The following is a 15,726-nucleotide window of genomic DNA, read 5'->3' as shown; positions in this document are numbered from 1 at the left end:
AGAAGCTGCCACCTGAGAGACACAAACAGCCACTGGATGGTTTGTGAAAATCCGAGGGCACCACTTTCAGCTGGAGCTTAGGGGAAGTGCCAAGCCTTAGGCTTCTAAATCCCTGTTTAGGCACCTACATTATTGCCTGCTATTGGAGGTGTGCAGCCTCTGCCACGCCAAGAGGAGCCACTCGGGCCTGTCATCTTTGCCCAGGGACAGACAGTGTAATTTGAGCATGTGAATGCACAGTGTTGGTTCCTCTGTTTCTGTGAGGCGGCAGATCAGCAGTTTCCAAAACATGCTTTTTCCAGCTGAGCATACCTAGTTTTGGTTTTGACACAGTCTGTAGTGGCTGTGCTTGATACCCAAAGTTTTGAGTATAAAAGGGAACTCAGCATTTCTCTGGAGCTTCAGCTCTTCCACCAGAAGCACATGCCGGCTGTCCTGCAGGGTCAGCACTGGTGCTGATGGCTGCTGAATTTTTTATTACTGGCTTGGAGCACTGAAACCACCAGAGTTTTGGCATTGCCCATAAGAGGAACAGCATCTCTTGATGACCTGAGGTGGTTAGCATTGCAGCTGTGTTTTGCTCCCTGTGTACCTGTTCTAAGGCCTGTTGTACCAAGCAGGCGTCTTTGCATGGTGAGGAACAGATAGTTATGAAGAGAGCTGTGTCGATGGATAACCATCAGCTCTGAAACAAATTACCCCTAACTCCAAGGCAGCCTGGTTCTTGCAGTGTTGGAGCGTGCTACAAGGTGGCTTCAGTCAATTAAGCTGTGGAGACAGCATTGTAAATGATTCCAGTCTCTCACCTGGGGGATTCTTTCCTCATTCATGGGTTTGTTACAGCCACTAGTTCAACAGGTTCACAAGCTTCAGTTTTAATGCATAGCAAGAAGTATCTGCAGCTGGATTAGGTATCTTTTAAAGTGGTGTCTGCCACTGCTAAAGTTATTGACTGTTGCCTCTTTAAACTCCAGTCTCTCCAGCTGAAAAATTGAGCAAATAACTGCCAGTAAAAGCTACATCATAGGGGAGTCTTGAAGGAGACTCAGTGAAAGAGCTTTTTCGAAGGCATTTTGGGAGCAAGCACTCTTTGCCTCTCAGACTTCTAGTGGGAGCATGTAGACATTCATGCCTCAAGTTGATCCAGCATATCTGACCCCTGGTTCTTGTGAAGGGCTTGGAGGGAGTCAGATTAGGCATAGAGGCAGAGCAGGTGGGTGTCCAGTGTTGGGCACTGGTATTAGTGGAAATAAACAAGAGACAGAAAGAGTCTCTCCAGTTATTATCACCTGTCTGTTGCTTTTCCAGGTGTGCCCTACTTTACTGTGGAACCCGAGGATGTGTCCGTGTCCCCTAATGTCCCATTTCATATGGCCTGTGCTGCTGTTGGTCCCCCTGAACCAGTGACAATTGTCTGGTGGATGGGAGACTCTAGAGTGGGGCTTCCAGACATCTCCCCCTCCATCTTAAATGTGTCAGGTAAGGCTGCTGGCAATGCAGGGGATCACTCTGAGCATCAGAAGAGGAGGAAACCTCTCTTCTGATCATGCCTAGTGATGCTGTCTAGCCACATAGTGCGAGAACAGTCTTTGACTGTACATTGAGGGCTGAGGCATCATCATCACATAGAAAGCCAGATCATCTTGAGGGGTGGTCATTGCTCTCTGTATTTGCTGCTGGCTTGAGGTGCACAGGCTCTTCAGAGCTTGGATGGGGCTGGCACTGTGCTAAAAATGCTGCTGGACAGATGATGCATTGAGTGTCTCTTTCATTCCACCTTGTGGAGGGTGTTTCTTATTATATTCAGTGACTCTGCTGGTGACATTTGGCTTGGAAATCTCCAAGTGTTCACATGTATCAGATGCCACCTTCTCCTTTGCACAGCCATGTCACGTACTGCTTTCCCCTCTCTTTCACTCCTCTGCTCTTGCAGGCTTGCTAGATGCTGACCACCTCATGTAATTGTTTGACACTTTTAGAATGGTTGCATTGGTGCTGAAGTGGGCTGGTTGATATCTTCAGAGCCCAAGGTTTGCCCTGGAGCGGGCACTGGGTGCGTGGTGGTGAGACCCCCTTCCCCAGCAGCGTCAGCTGAGGGTCTCAGGAGCCAGGAGGTGTTCAGGCCTCTCTTCAGCCCCCTTACTGGGAGGAGGCCCTGTGTGCCAGGACCTGGCCACGGCTATTCCTGTAGTTACCTCCTAAAGGTAACTTTGTTCTAGTTAGTTGTCCAACAGCCTTGCTTTACTTCTCTTCTTTGCTGCTGTTTTATTATTCTCAGCAGCCCTGAGCCAAAGTTGAACTAGCTATTTAGAAAGAAAAGGTTTTACAACTCAGAGTTATCTCTGGGGCCTCTTCATCAGTGTTAATATAGTTACACCCAGGGGGAGTTTCTCTGTATCTTCGGCCATCCTTAGAGCTATCCAATCCTATTAAGCCTTCCCTTAGAACCTAATTTATATGTAAATCAAAACCTGGTTTGTGATTTGCAATGGTTTTATCATCTGCTCCCTCTTTTACGTAGCCATTTGATGCTGTTCCAGTTTGGAAATGAAAACTTCTCCCTTATGATATAAACTGTCTGTTGAAATGGAAACTGGAAAGATTGATAGTCGAGATGGGGAAGACAGTAAAAAATAAGTCTCCTCCACTGAACTCATCTCATGGTGCCTTACAAAACTTCTGCCATTGTGGAGCAGTGGCATGGATGCTGAACAAGGACATCTGCTCCTACTGATTCCCCAAATGAATTACTATTTTATCTATTAGTCACCAGTACCTTTCTTTGCCCCTTTCAGTGTTCTTTGGGATGTCCCTTGGGCAGATCTGGTCTTTGCAAAGGAAAAAATATAGAAGGACAAGCTACATGGTCAGATTGCCAAAGCATGTCAAAAAAGGTGGCCGGGTAAGAAAACCGGCATCGCTAGCTAAAGAAAATACCAAATTCTGGAAAAAAAAAAAAAAAAATACTGATTAGAAAGTAAAAGGTTCAGCAAGCAGCTGGTTTGGTAAAAAGATTGTTATATTTGGAAAGCAGTGTTGGCAATGGTGCTAGAGAGTAAGGAGATCTTGGTTTGTTGTGTGTTTCATGTTTTCCTAAGGGCAGGGCTGTGTTTGCTTCTGTCTTTCGGACATGCTTGCCACATCAGGTGCTGCTCTGCTGCCTGACCTTCAGTCTGCTGGCAGCATTTTCCTCTGGTTAACTTGAGTGAGTGAAAGAAGATAAAATACTTTATTTTGTTTTATAGCAGTCCCTCCTCTCTTCCACTACACCTTCTTCATAATGCTGCTAATTTCAGGGTTGGGAGATGAATCAAAGGGCAAAGACGGACACTGTGCAAGCTGTTCCATGCATCTCTGAAGTCTTTTTCCCTCCTAAACTGTATGCCCATAGTGTGCCAATCCTTAACTTTTCTCGGGTAGAGCCCTATGAGGCAAGGGAGGGCCAGGAGGAGTTAAAACATATGCTTGACACACTTTTCCTGGCAGCTTTGCAATCTGTCTCAATTCTAATTAATTAGCAATACATGTATGGATCTTGGAGCAGCTGGAGACCAGTTTAATGCCATGTTCAGGCCCTGTGGGATGGATGGACGCTCACAGAAGGGAGGGAGCATAATCCTCACTTGCATTGCATCACCTTTGGAAAGTGCCTCTGTGCTGGTGCGGTAGCGTTTTACTCCCACTTCCTTTGCATGTCTTCCAAAGTCTGGTGCGAGGTGATGGACAGGTGGCATTAGCTTGAAATCTGCAGTGTCTGCTTGGAAGTTTGCCTGGGCTTGTAGCCCTGTTGGAAGATGGTTGTTGCTCAGGTGGCAGACTGAGGTCCAGAGCATCATATAAGCACATGGTTTAGCACGATCCTTCTTCCGAAAATGCTCACCAGAAAGTAAGAAGTGGACATCTACTAATAGAGCAATGTGAGCTGCTGTTCTGCCAGATTCAGTTTTCTTTTTCAGTGCTTTCTGAAGCTCCCGTGGAAGCTCTTCTACATTACTGCATTCTCGCCATTAAAAATGTGGTTTAGCACATTAATTATATTGAAATTCGCATGCCTTTGTTTGGCACCCAGCTCAGCCCTCCAATTGCCTGTGCAGTTTGAGCTGGTTATCACACATAACTGAAATTCTGCTGAAGGTTGAGGATGGATTATATAGCTGTTTGTGTTTCCCTTCCTTTTCTTGGCTGATCTCCAGGTATTAATCAAAGCACAGTTTTCTCCTGCGAAGCTCACAACGTAAAGGGATTGTCTTCGTCTCGGACAGCTACTGTTCAAATTAAAGGTGAGAGAGTGCAAGAGAATGGGCAAGGGACTCGGGTTTGCTCTTGGGGAGGGAAAATCGGGCTCCTTAATGCAAGGGGTTGTCTCAAAGCTGCCAGCAACCAGCACTGGCTGAGCTCTCCCCAGCTGAAACGATGCTTTGTGCTCTAACAGCAGCTCCCACTTGCTACGCAGGGCCGTATCCCAGGCTGTTGAAAATAAACCACATCTGATTCAGGAATGGAAGTGTGATGTCGAATAACATTTTTTCCTTCAAAAGGAGAGAGTCAGAGCAGTTGAATTGTTTGTGAGAGATGAAGCTGGATATAAATCTGTAGCTGGGGAGATCTTCCCTTCTTAGAGATAGATGGGTCTTGTTAGAGCCAAAGAGGCCATTACTTGTGTTTGCTTCTATTGGCGTCACATTAGATGCTGAAAAAAGACAAGGCAATCACCAGTGGCCAGTAAAGTCTACTCAGCCACGCTGTTTTTATGGATTTTATTTTGTTAATTCTTTGCTTTTTAAAAACTCATTCAAAACAAATAATTCATAGCCTTTGCATGACCAGTTGTCCTTTGGAAGTCCGTAAGTTGATGTCCCATTTCCTCTGTTCCTAGAGGTGACTGAAATGGGGATAACTAGAGCAGTCAACTCTTCCCTTCCTCTTCATGTGGAGATGCTACTGCATTTGAATTTTTAGTCATGCTTTAATGTGCATTTAATGACATGATTATCAGTTCCAGGAGAGGCATGTCACAAAACTAATTTGTTCCAAGTGGTAGCTTATTGCTCAGCACGAATAAGAGCAAGCATTTATGTCTGTATCAGAACTCACAGTTGTATTAGCTGATATTCATTAAAGGATTCCTTAAAATCCAGCTGTAGATCTACTGCTCTTACAGTGTATTTTTCTTCAGGACATTGTGGTTGCTGCTATGCCAAGAATGCAGTATGCTGGACTAGTAAGATTTATAACTTAATTTAAAACTGTTTGGAGTTGTTGCCTTAAAGGCTTGTTTACGCAGGGGAATTAGTTATTATGGAATATATCTTCTACGGATATTTTTATCGTGGGATAGAATTTAGTCCACAAAGCTATTATGCTTAAAAAAAAAATCTCATCAAGCCATAATTTGAAATAACATTTAGCATAAACAAGCTTTTTTTTTTTTTTTTTAATGGTAACACAGATTTTTTTTTTTTTTTTTTAACCATTATAAGATAATGGCCTAAAGGCCTCAGAATTCTCACATTTTCCAGCAGCTGCATTTAGTCAAAAATGCTTCGTAGGGGTCAATCATCAGCTAATGAAATCTACACAACCTATCTGGGACACACTCCTGTGCACACACACACATGCTTTTCAGAGCCGAGGAAGAGCAAGCTTAAGTGATTCAGCAAGTATGTGGCATGTCCTAGAGATAAAAAAACAGGTTTTAAACAGCAAGTCCAGTACTGTAGTTGTAAAAGTTCTAACTGTAATACTTCAAAGGTATGTCTAAAGGAGTAGCTTTGAGCTTAAGGAAGTGATGAGGCTCTTCTGAAGAGCAAAGTTTTGAAAATCTAGTACAGCCCCTGCTAAAATTGAAGCAAAACGCCTAACAAAGACATCAGCAGAGACAGGAGCAGGCCCAGATAATGTTTATTTAGTCCTTGATGTTGTGAACATGTAGACTTCAATGAAATTACTCTTGGGAGTAGTTGTCCATCCATGCATGGTCAGGGCCTTCCTCTCTTACACTGATCCATTTGCTAATAAGGACTCTCAAGTCTTTCTACCATTTATTAAACAATTTGTTTCTTCTGTGTTTCCACAGGCAAATATTTTTTCTAGGACATCTACAAACTGTTACTATTTCTTCCTATTTGCTGCTGTTGTTGTTCATTATCTATTCTCTGTAGTGCCCACAATGTGCTGGGTGTACTCCAAGCAGAAAATTACTGTTATTATAGCCCACGGTCCCCAGCCGTGTACAAAGCCCCATTGTTCCAGCCACTCTACAAGCGCAAGGGAAGTTAACTCTCACTGTGTTAACACTGGAGGTCCCGTTTTCAGACTGGCTTTGCTCTCCTTCATGTGTGTAGCTGGGACTTTTAGGGTTGTATCCTGTGTTTCAGAGCACAACAGGGAACAGCTGCCCAGAGGTTTTTCCCAGCTCCTGATGGGGAAATGCCTCTGTCCCTTCTACAAATTGCAGAGTTAGAGGAAGGTTCTTGCAATCTGACCCTCTGCAGTGGCTGTCTCCATTACAGAGAGGATGTGTAGCAGTTCATTATTTTTTCTCATATGTTGCTAAACCCGAAAGTTACAAGTGTGTTTACAAAAGACTTAAGGGCAATATTTCAATGATACCCAAGTAAGCAGTGAAAGCAAGCTTTTTTTTTTCCCCAAAAAAAAGAGCTCACAAACCTGAATACCCAACATCAAAAGGAAAAGAAACCAAGAAACAGGAATGTCTAAGTTAACTCACAGAAACCATTCACTGAAAGGCAAAGAACTCATTGTCCATCTCCCATCCCTGACCTGTGCTCTGCTGCCCCACCTCCCACACACACACACTGTTCTTATCCAGGTGGCAGCCTCTGCCCTGAGTCCTGGTAACTAGTTAACCAGATAACAAAAGCTTTATGGGGTTAATCTGTGCCACCATCTATTCCCTGCCCCATCTTCTCTTCTGGGCCCTCTGCAGGGACCTGGGAGGGGACTTTGGTCTAAGCATTTCTCCTGCAAGTTGGCCCTGTGGAGATGCTGAAGGCAGTATTGTGGCTGTCCTCAGTGCACTGAGAGACAAAGGTGCTATCTGGCAGAGTAGAAGATGCATCTGGAGTTACAGGGAAGCATCAGGGATCCTAAAAGGAAGGCAAATTGCTCTGGTTAATGCAACAAGATGCTAGAGGGCCCTGCAGTGATGGAGGTGTCTGGTCAGAATGAGAGCAGAGGGCCAGCACTCCGGTGCTGTTTTGTGGTGGTAGAAAGCACAGACATCTGATTTAATGGCCAGTCTGGGAATCCTGATTTTTTTGTTCCTGGCTCTGCCCTGAATTTGTAGTGTGGTATCAGCTATGTGATAGGCAGTCCCTTTGCCTCCACTTCCCCTCTATAAAACAGAGAGTGCTTTCTGAGTTTATTCATCCCGCATCTAAAGGAGGCAGGTTTCAGTCTAGGCTCTGTCCCAGGGTGCTTCAAAAAGGGCTTGTAGTGGACACCTGGAGGCATCACTTTCACAGCATGAGGCTTCAAATCCAGCTGCAGAGTATGGGGTTCACTACAGCAAACCACCCTTCCACTGGTGCTGGCAGATCTGCTTTGGGGGGCTGGACCAGGGGAGAGGTTTTAAAGCCCTGATTTGGTTCACAATGTCAGGGGGCTGAGTAGCCAAGGTGTAAACATCATACACTGCCGTTGCTATCAGAGATATCAACTGCTGCCTGTGTACATCAAGCAAGTAAGCTGGACTATTAAAGAATGGATGCCAATAGCTTGTTCAATTATAATAGTTTCATTCATGGCAGTCAGGGGCACTCTTTAAAGATGTGATATTGTACCATTTCATTGCATAACTTCTAGCCTCAAGTCTCTGCCATTTTCATGTGAATACCTGCTCAGTTCTGTGCATGCTGAAAGGTCTCTTTGTTTCCTTTGTAGCCATGCCTCTCCCGCCTCTCAATGTAACTGTAAGCCAAGTCACCAGCAGCAATGCCAGCGTGGTCTGGGTGCCAGGATTTGATGGCCGTGCACCCCTCCACTCTTGCAGTCTTCAGGTATGGCCTCTCTGGATCATCCCCTTTCCTGCGTGAAGAATGGGTCTCCCCTGAGCCATGACACTGCTTCAACCATGTTTTGCTCTCCTAACTGCTTTGTAGCTGTGTTTGAATTCTTATTCTACTGTTTAAAATGTGAAAGTTTGGCAGGTTGCAACTGAGGGCATAAATAGGTGCTGAATAGCAAGGCCGTTTCTAAGCATGAAGTGTCCAGTTGAGAATTTGAGACTGGCCCCATTCTCCCTCCCAGCAGGTTGCCCCATTGGTTGCTCTGTGGCAGCCGCTCCACGCAGAGTGGTGCGCTGCAGCACACGTGAAACACGTATCACTCTGTGGGAAGTGCCCTTGGGTGGCTGCAGGGTGCTTGTGCATCCTGCTCGTGTGGAGCAGCCAGCCCGTGGTAACTTGTTCCACTGCAGTAGCCCGTGGCTCCAGTGCCAGCTCAGCCCTGTGCTCTGCAGTGCCAGAGGAGATGCTGCGATCTGGACATGCCCATGAGCCCAGTGGATGAGGAGCTTGCAAAGTATTGGATGTGGTGCAGGAAAGGTGGGAATGATGGAGGCAGGAGACAGATCGGGCTTTTTGATACAAAGTAAGGCCTGTTTGCATGTTTTAGAGTAACCTTAAGCCTTGCCTCTAAATCTTGATTGGTTTTGCATTGTCAATGACCATTTCTGCTGAGAAAATCAAGGGTGATCATATCCTTTAGCTCTATCTAGTGCTGAGTACTCAACATCTCTGAAAAGCTGGACTGCTTCTTCAGGTCTGTGGGAATAATTATATGTGTCCAACCTCAGGCAGAGTTTGTAGCATTGCACACTTAACTGTAAAATCAGATCAAACTGCTGGTAACTGAGTGCCTAAAAGAAATGGCAATTCCTGAAGCAGGCCACACAAACACAGCTAGGAGGCACGTTCCCCATGGATTTGTCTGCCAGGTATGAATATTGAGCCCCTGTGCTTTCCCTACCTGATGACAGCAGCAATGTGAGCTGGAATGGAATTTCTGTGGGGTGTTGCCAACTATGTAGAGAAGGATTATAAACACAAGGTATGCTCGAAGCAGCATAGGTAATTTACTTGCAGTCCTCTTTTTATTTGTGGAGGAAACCAGGGATTTCACGCTTTGGTTTTTATTCCCTTTCATAAGTGAAAGAAACCATCATCTTGTTTTAACTCACTGGCAAGAGGAATGCCTGAATATAGCTGGCCCTGATATCTGGATTTTGTTGCTGCTTCTGTTCTTGTTCGCAATCCAAAATGGTTTTCTTCCTCTGTTTTACAATGCGAGTTATCTCCAGTTGGAACAACCTATTCTCCCTGGCTTGCATGCTGCAATGCTAATCACCCTGGGTTTTGAGTTCCCCCTCTCACTTTTGGCAGGAGCAGAGGTGGGGGGGATGGGTCATGTAGAAAAGAGGTGGAATCAGAACAACTCAGTTTCTGTCCACTCAGCAGTCTCTCGCCCTTTTTCTAAGCCTTTTCTCTTCTATTTGGGGAGGACGAAGTTCCTGTGTTTTGGTCAGGGAGCAGGGTAACTTGGCAATAACCCTCTAGTGACAGAAAGCCGTGCTTCCTCCATCTCCCATGCTGAGAGATTTCTTGAGAGACATTGACCCACATTTCCATGTGAAAACACACATGCTGCAGCTCCCCGTGATTGCACTTCTGGTTGGAGCCTCCCAGATAGAGAAGGGGGAATTGAAACTCGGCTGTGGTTTTCTGGCACTCAGGAAGTGCAGCGGGTGCCCCAAGAGCACTGTGTTCATGCAGGCGGGTTTGCTTCTGGGACAGCGTAGGGACTCACCGTGTTTACTCACTGTTAACATAAGCCATGTTCCAGGGCATAAACGGGGCAGATGTAAGAGCCCAGACTCTTCAGACTGTTGAGCAGAAACATACCATCAAACTGACAGGGTTTTACACAAAGGTCTGCTTGTTTTTTGCCTGCTTTGGATGACACTGATAATGACAACAATATGCTTTTCTGTTAAGGAAGCTTGAGATCCTTCCTTTTTATTAGCCAAATAAATCAGTTAGCCAAAAATGTGCGTGAGAATGAGCAGAAGGGCAGGGAGAAAGGGAGAAAGACTGCTATATAAAGAATCTAAAGTCCTCATGAGTGTTTTTCTTTTGTCAGTACTCCCAGCTTTGCTATTTCAGATGCATTCCAGAAGAAAGATAGGCTGAGCTTGGGAGCTATGCAGTGATTTCTGCTATTGTCAGTGCAAAAGCAGGAACATTGAATCTGTCTTTTCATTAAAAGCACACAGTGATATCAGATTTAAGTTAATATTCATGTTGCTTAGGTGTTCAGATTGGGCTGGGGGTGGGAGGTGGGTAACAGTTGCAGGAGTGGTAAAAAGTTTCTTTTCAGTTAAAATTTGACACAGTTTAGTTGAACCAAGCCACCAGTGTCTACCATGTCTTTAATCCACTACAAAACCGAAAATCTACAAACTTCTGAAAAAGGAGTTGAGAAAAAGGTGACACTGGGCAACAGGGAAGTTAATCTACCAGTTCTCATTGCCCAAATTTAGACAAGCCTCAGAAGCTAGCTGCTAGCACTCAAAGCAACATGCACATTTGGTGTTTTTTAAAGGAAATAATAATCAACTGTAGAATTTGTAACATAAGTAAGAAAATGTTTTAAAATGTGGAACCAAATTTTCAGCTGGTGGAAAATTGTTGTACTGCCAGAGTTAGGAGAGTGATGTCACTTAAACCAAATTAAGGCATGGCTCATGATTCTTAGTTTGACAACTCCCTTTTCCATATTATAAACAGCACTGGTACCGTATCTATTCTTACACATTCCTAAACTAACCATTAAAAGAACTTTTATCCCTCTGGACCTGTTAGTCACAAAGCTTCTCTGTTTCACCCTTGGCACAGGTAGCTGAGTCAACAGACAGCCAGGAGGTCTCCACTGAAGTCACCCCAGTGCCCCCCTTTGCTTACGTCGTGCAAGGCCTGAAGCATTCCACCAACTACAGTGTTCGTGTGCAGTGCAGCAATGAGATGGGCAGCTCCCCGTTCACCGACAGGGTTTATTTCCAGACCCTGGAGCTTGGTAAGTAAACAGCAGACGAGAACAGGAAAGCAGTTCTGAATCTGAAAAAGAGACGATGATGAACTTCACTGAACTTCTTCTTGCTAATTCTGAAATGCAGGAAATGTGATACTGTCATGTTGCTTGTCCACTCTAAGGGCCTCCTAACACCTAAGATAAAATAATAATGTGCAGTCAAATGTGGTTAACAGCAATGATGTGTGATACACAAGCTGATCCAGCCATGAGCTTCTGCATGCTGGGCATATGTCCTGTTGGCTCTCTGAGATTCTTGGGGTCTCGCAAAGAGACACTGACTGACCTTATCTTCTGCACTTGAAGTAAACATAGTGCTGGTGGCTTGCAGAAGTTCTCTCTCTTCTGGCTGATACAAGGAAAGAGGGTGAAACTGTCTCTTCAGCCATTTTCAGTATGGATAGAGCTTTATTTTCCTGCACAGAGTTATTGTGTTCTGTTCTCTGCTTTCAGCTCCAAGCAGCACCCCACAAAATATCCATGTTATCCAAAGAGATCCTGGTCTGATTCTGGAGTGGGAAGGTGTGGCTCCAGACATGCTGAAAGAAAATGTCCTGGGATACAGGCTGGAATGGATTCAGGATAATGTAACTCAGGTAACAGATTGAGAAGGGAGCTGAGCCATTTGGCACAGAGTTGGAAAATGCTCATATTAAATTTTCTAGACGTTAGGGTCCCTCATTCCTTATCCATACCAGGGGACTAGATTGCTGGCATTGCTTTTGTGTAAGGGGATCCAATCTGCTTTGCCACAGCTCCACATTTGGCCTCAGGATTTAGGCCCATTTCTCCCTTCCTGGCTTATTCAGAATTCCTTCACTTGAATGTCTGTGGACAGACAAGTTCTCTGCCATTCCTTGTGCAACAAGGACAGCATAGAGAGAATTCAGTTTGTCTCTGCCTCTTTCCAGTGCTCTTGCAAGAGCAGCTCAGTGCAGGATCTGGGCTTTTTCCCTCCTGTGACTGGGACCTGGCTTTTCAAATCCTAGCAGCAAAAGTATATTTAACAAGTGAATGAGTTATACTGTAAATACAGAAAGGAGGCTGTTGATTATTTAATTTCATTTACAATATGTAGGGAGTTGAAAGGACCCTGTCAAGGTAGAAGGCTTTTCATTTGTTCTTCAGCATTGACCTTTCCCAGGTATCTATCTGCCTTTGAAGTTCAGGGCATTTCTTATGGTTTCTCACTTCTTAATATGTGTTTAGCTGGTGCTTATTAATGGTGAACAAGCCTGTAATAATAGACAGGTAGATGGAAAAGACTTATTTCCTTTTTTGCATGACCCATTTTGTCCTAGGTCAGCGTCATTGCTTTTGAATGATAATATCTTGAGATCCCATTGAATTTACATTGTGTCAGTGGTGACAGCCAAATCTTCATGGGTTTACTGCAGATGATTTGTATGAAAGAAGATCCACAAAACTGCTGAAAATATGTTGGCCTTGCCATCCTAATTGAAACTTGCCATTCAATTCAGAAGCCATTTGGAGTTTGATCAACAAGTTGAAACAGACAGACTCCTCCCTTGGATGTTAGCACATCTTTGTGTTTATACCACAAAAAGGAGGTGTATCTTTTCATAGCAGAAAAAAAAAAAAATTCTATGGCAACTTTCATGGAAGGACCTCAAAGGAGGAAAACATGAAACCTCACATCTTCCCCACGCCCTAGGAAGCTATTAGCAATTTTTGAGAAGAGAAAACCAAGATGACAGCCGAACTGGGACTAGGACCCTGAAGTCTCAACTCCCAACCCTTTTTATAGAACCACTGAAGTTCATAGTAATGTTTTGGTTTAGTTTTTAGTTTTAAAAGTGAAATCTTAGACTAGATTCCCTTTAAGAAAGCTTACATTTTGTTGCTGTTTGCTCCCAGGGGGAGATGATTGTGCAGGATACAAAAGCTAATCTCACCACGTGGAATCCTCTCAAAGACCTGATCATCAGGGTGTGTGTGCTGAACTCTGCAGGGTGCGGGCCCTGGAGTGACCTCTTCCTGCTTGAAGCCCGGGAGGTCATGGGTGAGTGTCCACAGCTGTCCCTTCGGTTTTGGGAAAAAAGTCGCAAGTGCTGGGACTACTGTTTCTCTCTGACTCTTCTCCTTTCATTGCTTACAGCTGACTGAGCCACGTAGCTTTATACAACAGCAGACTTCATCAAGCGGAGTAGAAATTAAATAATATTTAAAGAGCTGGTATAAAAAAACCAGCTTCTGGCCACTACAGTGTCTTCTTTAATGGGCTTTTGCTGTGCTTAGTGCAGAGCAGGGCAAGAAGAGACACAATAGAAAAGGTGCAAATGAAGGTTTGAAGTCCTTCATTTAGGCTTAAGCTATGCACATTTACAAGAGTACATATGACAGAAAACTCCTCTAACATAGGCTCTCTTCTTTGATATAACTTGAAGCCATTCATGACTAGTTTCAGTTGAGCCTCGTATAAACCATGGCCACATGGAGTTTTGTAATTATTTTACTGAATGTGTTTACATGAAACCAGTCTAGCTCTCTCTATGGAAAAGCTGAGCTGTGGGTAAAAGAGGAGATGATGGTACAGAAGCTGTACCACGTGGAGAGGTTTCTTGAGAGCAAAGAACATGCGTGTGTGGAGTGCATTCCTCGTGCTAAAGGGCAGTTAGGCTCATCTGCACTGGTTTGCTCACTGCTTGTATTTCACAGTGAGTGGGAAGTGGGAGTCAGGCCATGCAACAGGGCAGGGTGTTATATGGGGAGATGGGTAGAAGGAAGAGAAGAATGCTGCTTGTCAAGAAAACTGTAAAACAACTAAGAGGAAGATGTTCAGCATAAAATATGGATTGTTGATAAGAAGTCAGAGAGGTGTGATTGTGCAAAAATACCACAATCTCCTGAGGTTTTGTTCCCAGTGCCCATGGAAGGATGGGACAGCAGTCTCTAATCTCTGGTGCTGACCCATCTGCTGCTGCTTTCTGCCTGACCCACGTGTCTTTTGAGGAATCACATGAACATTGATCCCTCCTGATCCCTCCGCACTTAGGAATAGCAGGGGGAATCTAGAGTGGGGTTCCCAGGCAAGCAGGGGGTGGGAGATAGAGGCAGAGCAACCAGGAGAGACCTGTAGCCTTACTTGCAGTAGTGCATCTAATGCAGGTTTTAATGTGCCTGTTACTCAAAAAGGCCCTTTGAAACCCAGTTCTTGTGATGAAGTCAGTACTGATGGTTACATGTGAGCACACAGGCTCAAATTATTTAGAGCAAAGTGAAGGGGTGCAGGGGTCCAGAGCTGACTCTACTGGAGGTTGAGTGTTTGCTCCATCAATTTTTTTTCTCCTGTTTTTTGCTGAATTACTTTCTGTGGCATCCAAAACAGACAAGAGTACCTGAAAGGACTAGAAGATCCATTTGGAAAATGGCCAGCACTGGCAAGAAGCCCCAGGGAATGTATAGGGTTTACATTTTACAGGGAGCTGGAATGGGATAATCCTGAAAGCACAACATGTTTGCTTGTTTTTATTTACAAACCACTTCAAAAAAGTAGCATCAGGAGCGATGCTTGTTTTGGCCAAATGCTGTCTGAAAGCACACATACCTCTTCACAAGCATAACAGGCTGGAAATAAAGGTTCGCTGTGGAAACACTGACAGGCCTTGAACATCAGAGCTGCAGAAAGACTGCAGTTTTGTTTCAGGCCTGGTAGAAAACATAAGTCGCTTCCTTTCCTAAAATAGCAAACTGGCACTGGTGGTTACTTTATGTGAGAAATGCCAGGGGTGGTTTCTGACCAGCTCCCTGTGCGGCAGTAAGGATGACTAAGCTTGCATAAACTTTTAAGTCGTATTTGTCATCACAGCAAAGCTGGTGGGAGCTCCACCCTGCTTATGCAGAGATCTTGTGCACTATTAACAAGGATGGTTTTAATATTTTCAGAAACATTCTCAATAGAAACCTTGCTCTTTCATTGCAGAGGGGGAACAGACTGTTCTAATAGCTTTTTCCTGTCTATAATCTTTGTGATCTTATGCAGGAGAAGACTCTTGAATTACATTCTTTGCATACCTTTTTGATATAAAACCTGCTACATGAATAAAAGGGGTTCTCTCATCATCAATGACTCCTAAATACTCATTTAAGCTCATCTAATAGTACTGTCTTCCCTCTGCCTTGTGCAGTGTTAAGGCCTATGCCAGTTGAAAAAGTGGGGTACAGGAGATGGGAGAGAAAAAGAGCTGGGGGAGGACAGGCAACCCATTCTTTACTTGCACTGCAGCCATCCTCTCTAGCTCCGTGGCATGAGTGGGAAGCAATGCACTGTGGGGCAGAGGAGGAGAAGCAGTGAACTTCAGTGTTAATTTCTATTTCTGACCTATTTGTTATAAGCTGTGGGATGGGCCCCTGATTCCTAGCAGTTTAGGAAAAGGGACAATAATTTTGGTTTGTTTTGATCCATTCTTCTTTTGGAGACAGCCCCCAGAAGGTGCCCTAAATCCCTGCTGTCTCACCAGGCCAGCTAGCAGACAGAGACTAGAAAAATAGACTGAGGGAGGTTTGCCTCACCCTAGGGAGAAGGAAACCTTATCGGTAACTATCAGAAAGGACCTTTTACATCAGTGCTGTTAATTGTTTCTGCCCTGATTGTTT

At 44.5% G+C, this 15,726-nt stretch overlaps 1 protein-coding gene across 4 annotated transcripts in view; it reads left to right on the top strand.

Moving 5' to 3' along the window:
* Positions 1–15,726, top strand: part of TYRO3 (TYRO3 protein tyrosine kinase) — a 42,764-nt gene that overhangs the window by 9,336 nt on the left and 17,702 nt on the right. For 2 of the 4 annotated variants that reach the window (XM_065064580.1, XM_065064582.1), the window contains 6 exons: positions 1,309–1,479; positions 4,194–4,280; positions 7,906–8,021; positions 10,917–11,094; positions 11,563–11,705; positions 12,988–13,132. In XM_065064580.1, coding sequence (XP_064920652.1) covers positions 1,309–1,479; positions 4,194–4,280; positions 7,906–8,021; positions 10,917–11,094; positions 11,563–11,705; positions 12,988–13,132 — 840 coding nt within the window. The remainder of the gene's footprint in view (positions 1–1,308; positions 1,480–4,193; positions 4,281–7,905; positions 8,022–10,916; positions 11,095–11,562; positions 11,706–12,987; positions 13,133–15,726) is intronic. The other 2 variants (XM_065064581.1, XM_065064583.1) reach the window with 1 other exon arrangement.

This window comes from Columba livia, chromosome 5 (genome assembly GCF_036013475.1).
Source record: "Columba livia isolate bColLiv1 breed racing homer chromosome 5, bColLiv1.pat.W.v2, whole genome shotgun sequence".
Taxonomy (NCBI): domain Eukaryota; kingdom Metazoa; phylum Chordata; class Aves; order Columbiformes; family Columbidae; genus Columba; species Columba livia.
The sequence above is the reverse complement of the archived record's forward strand: the minus strand, read 5'-3'. Positions and strand labels throughout refer to the sequence as shown.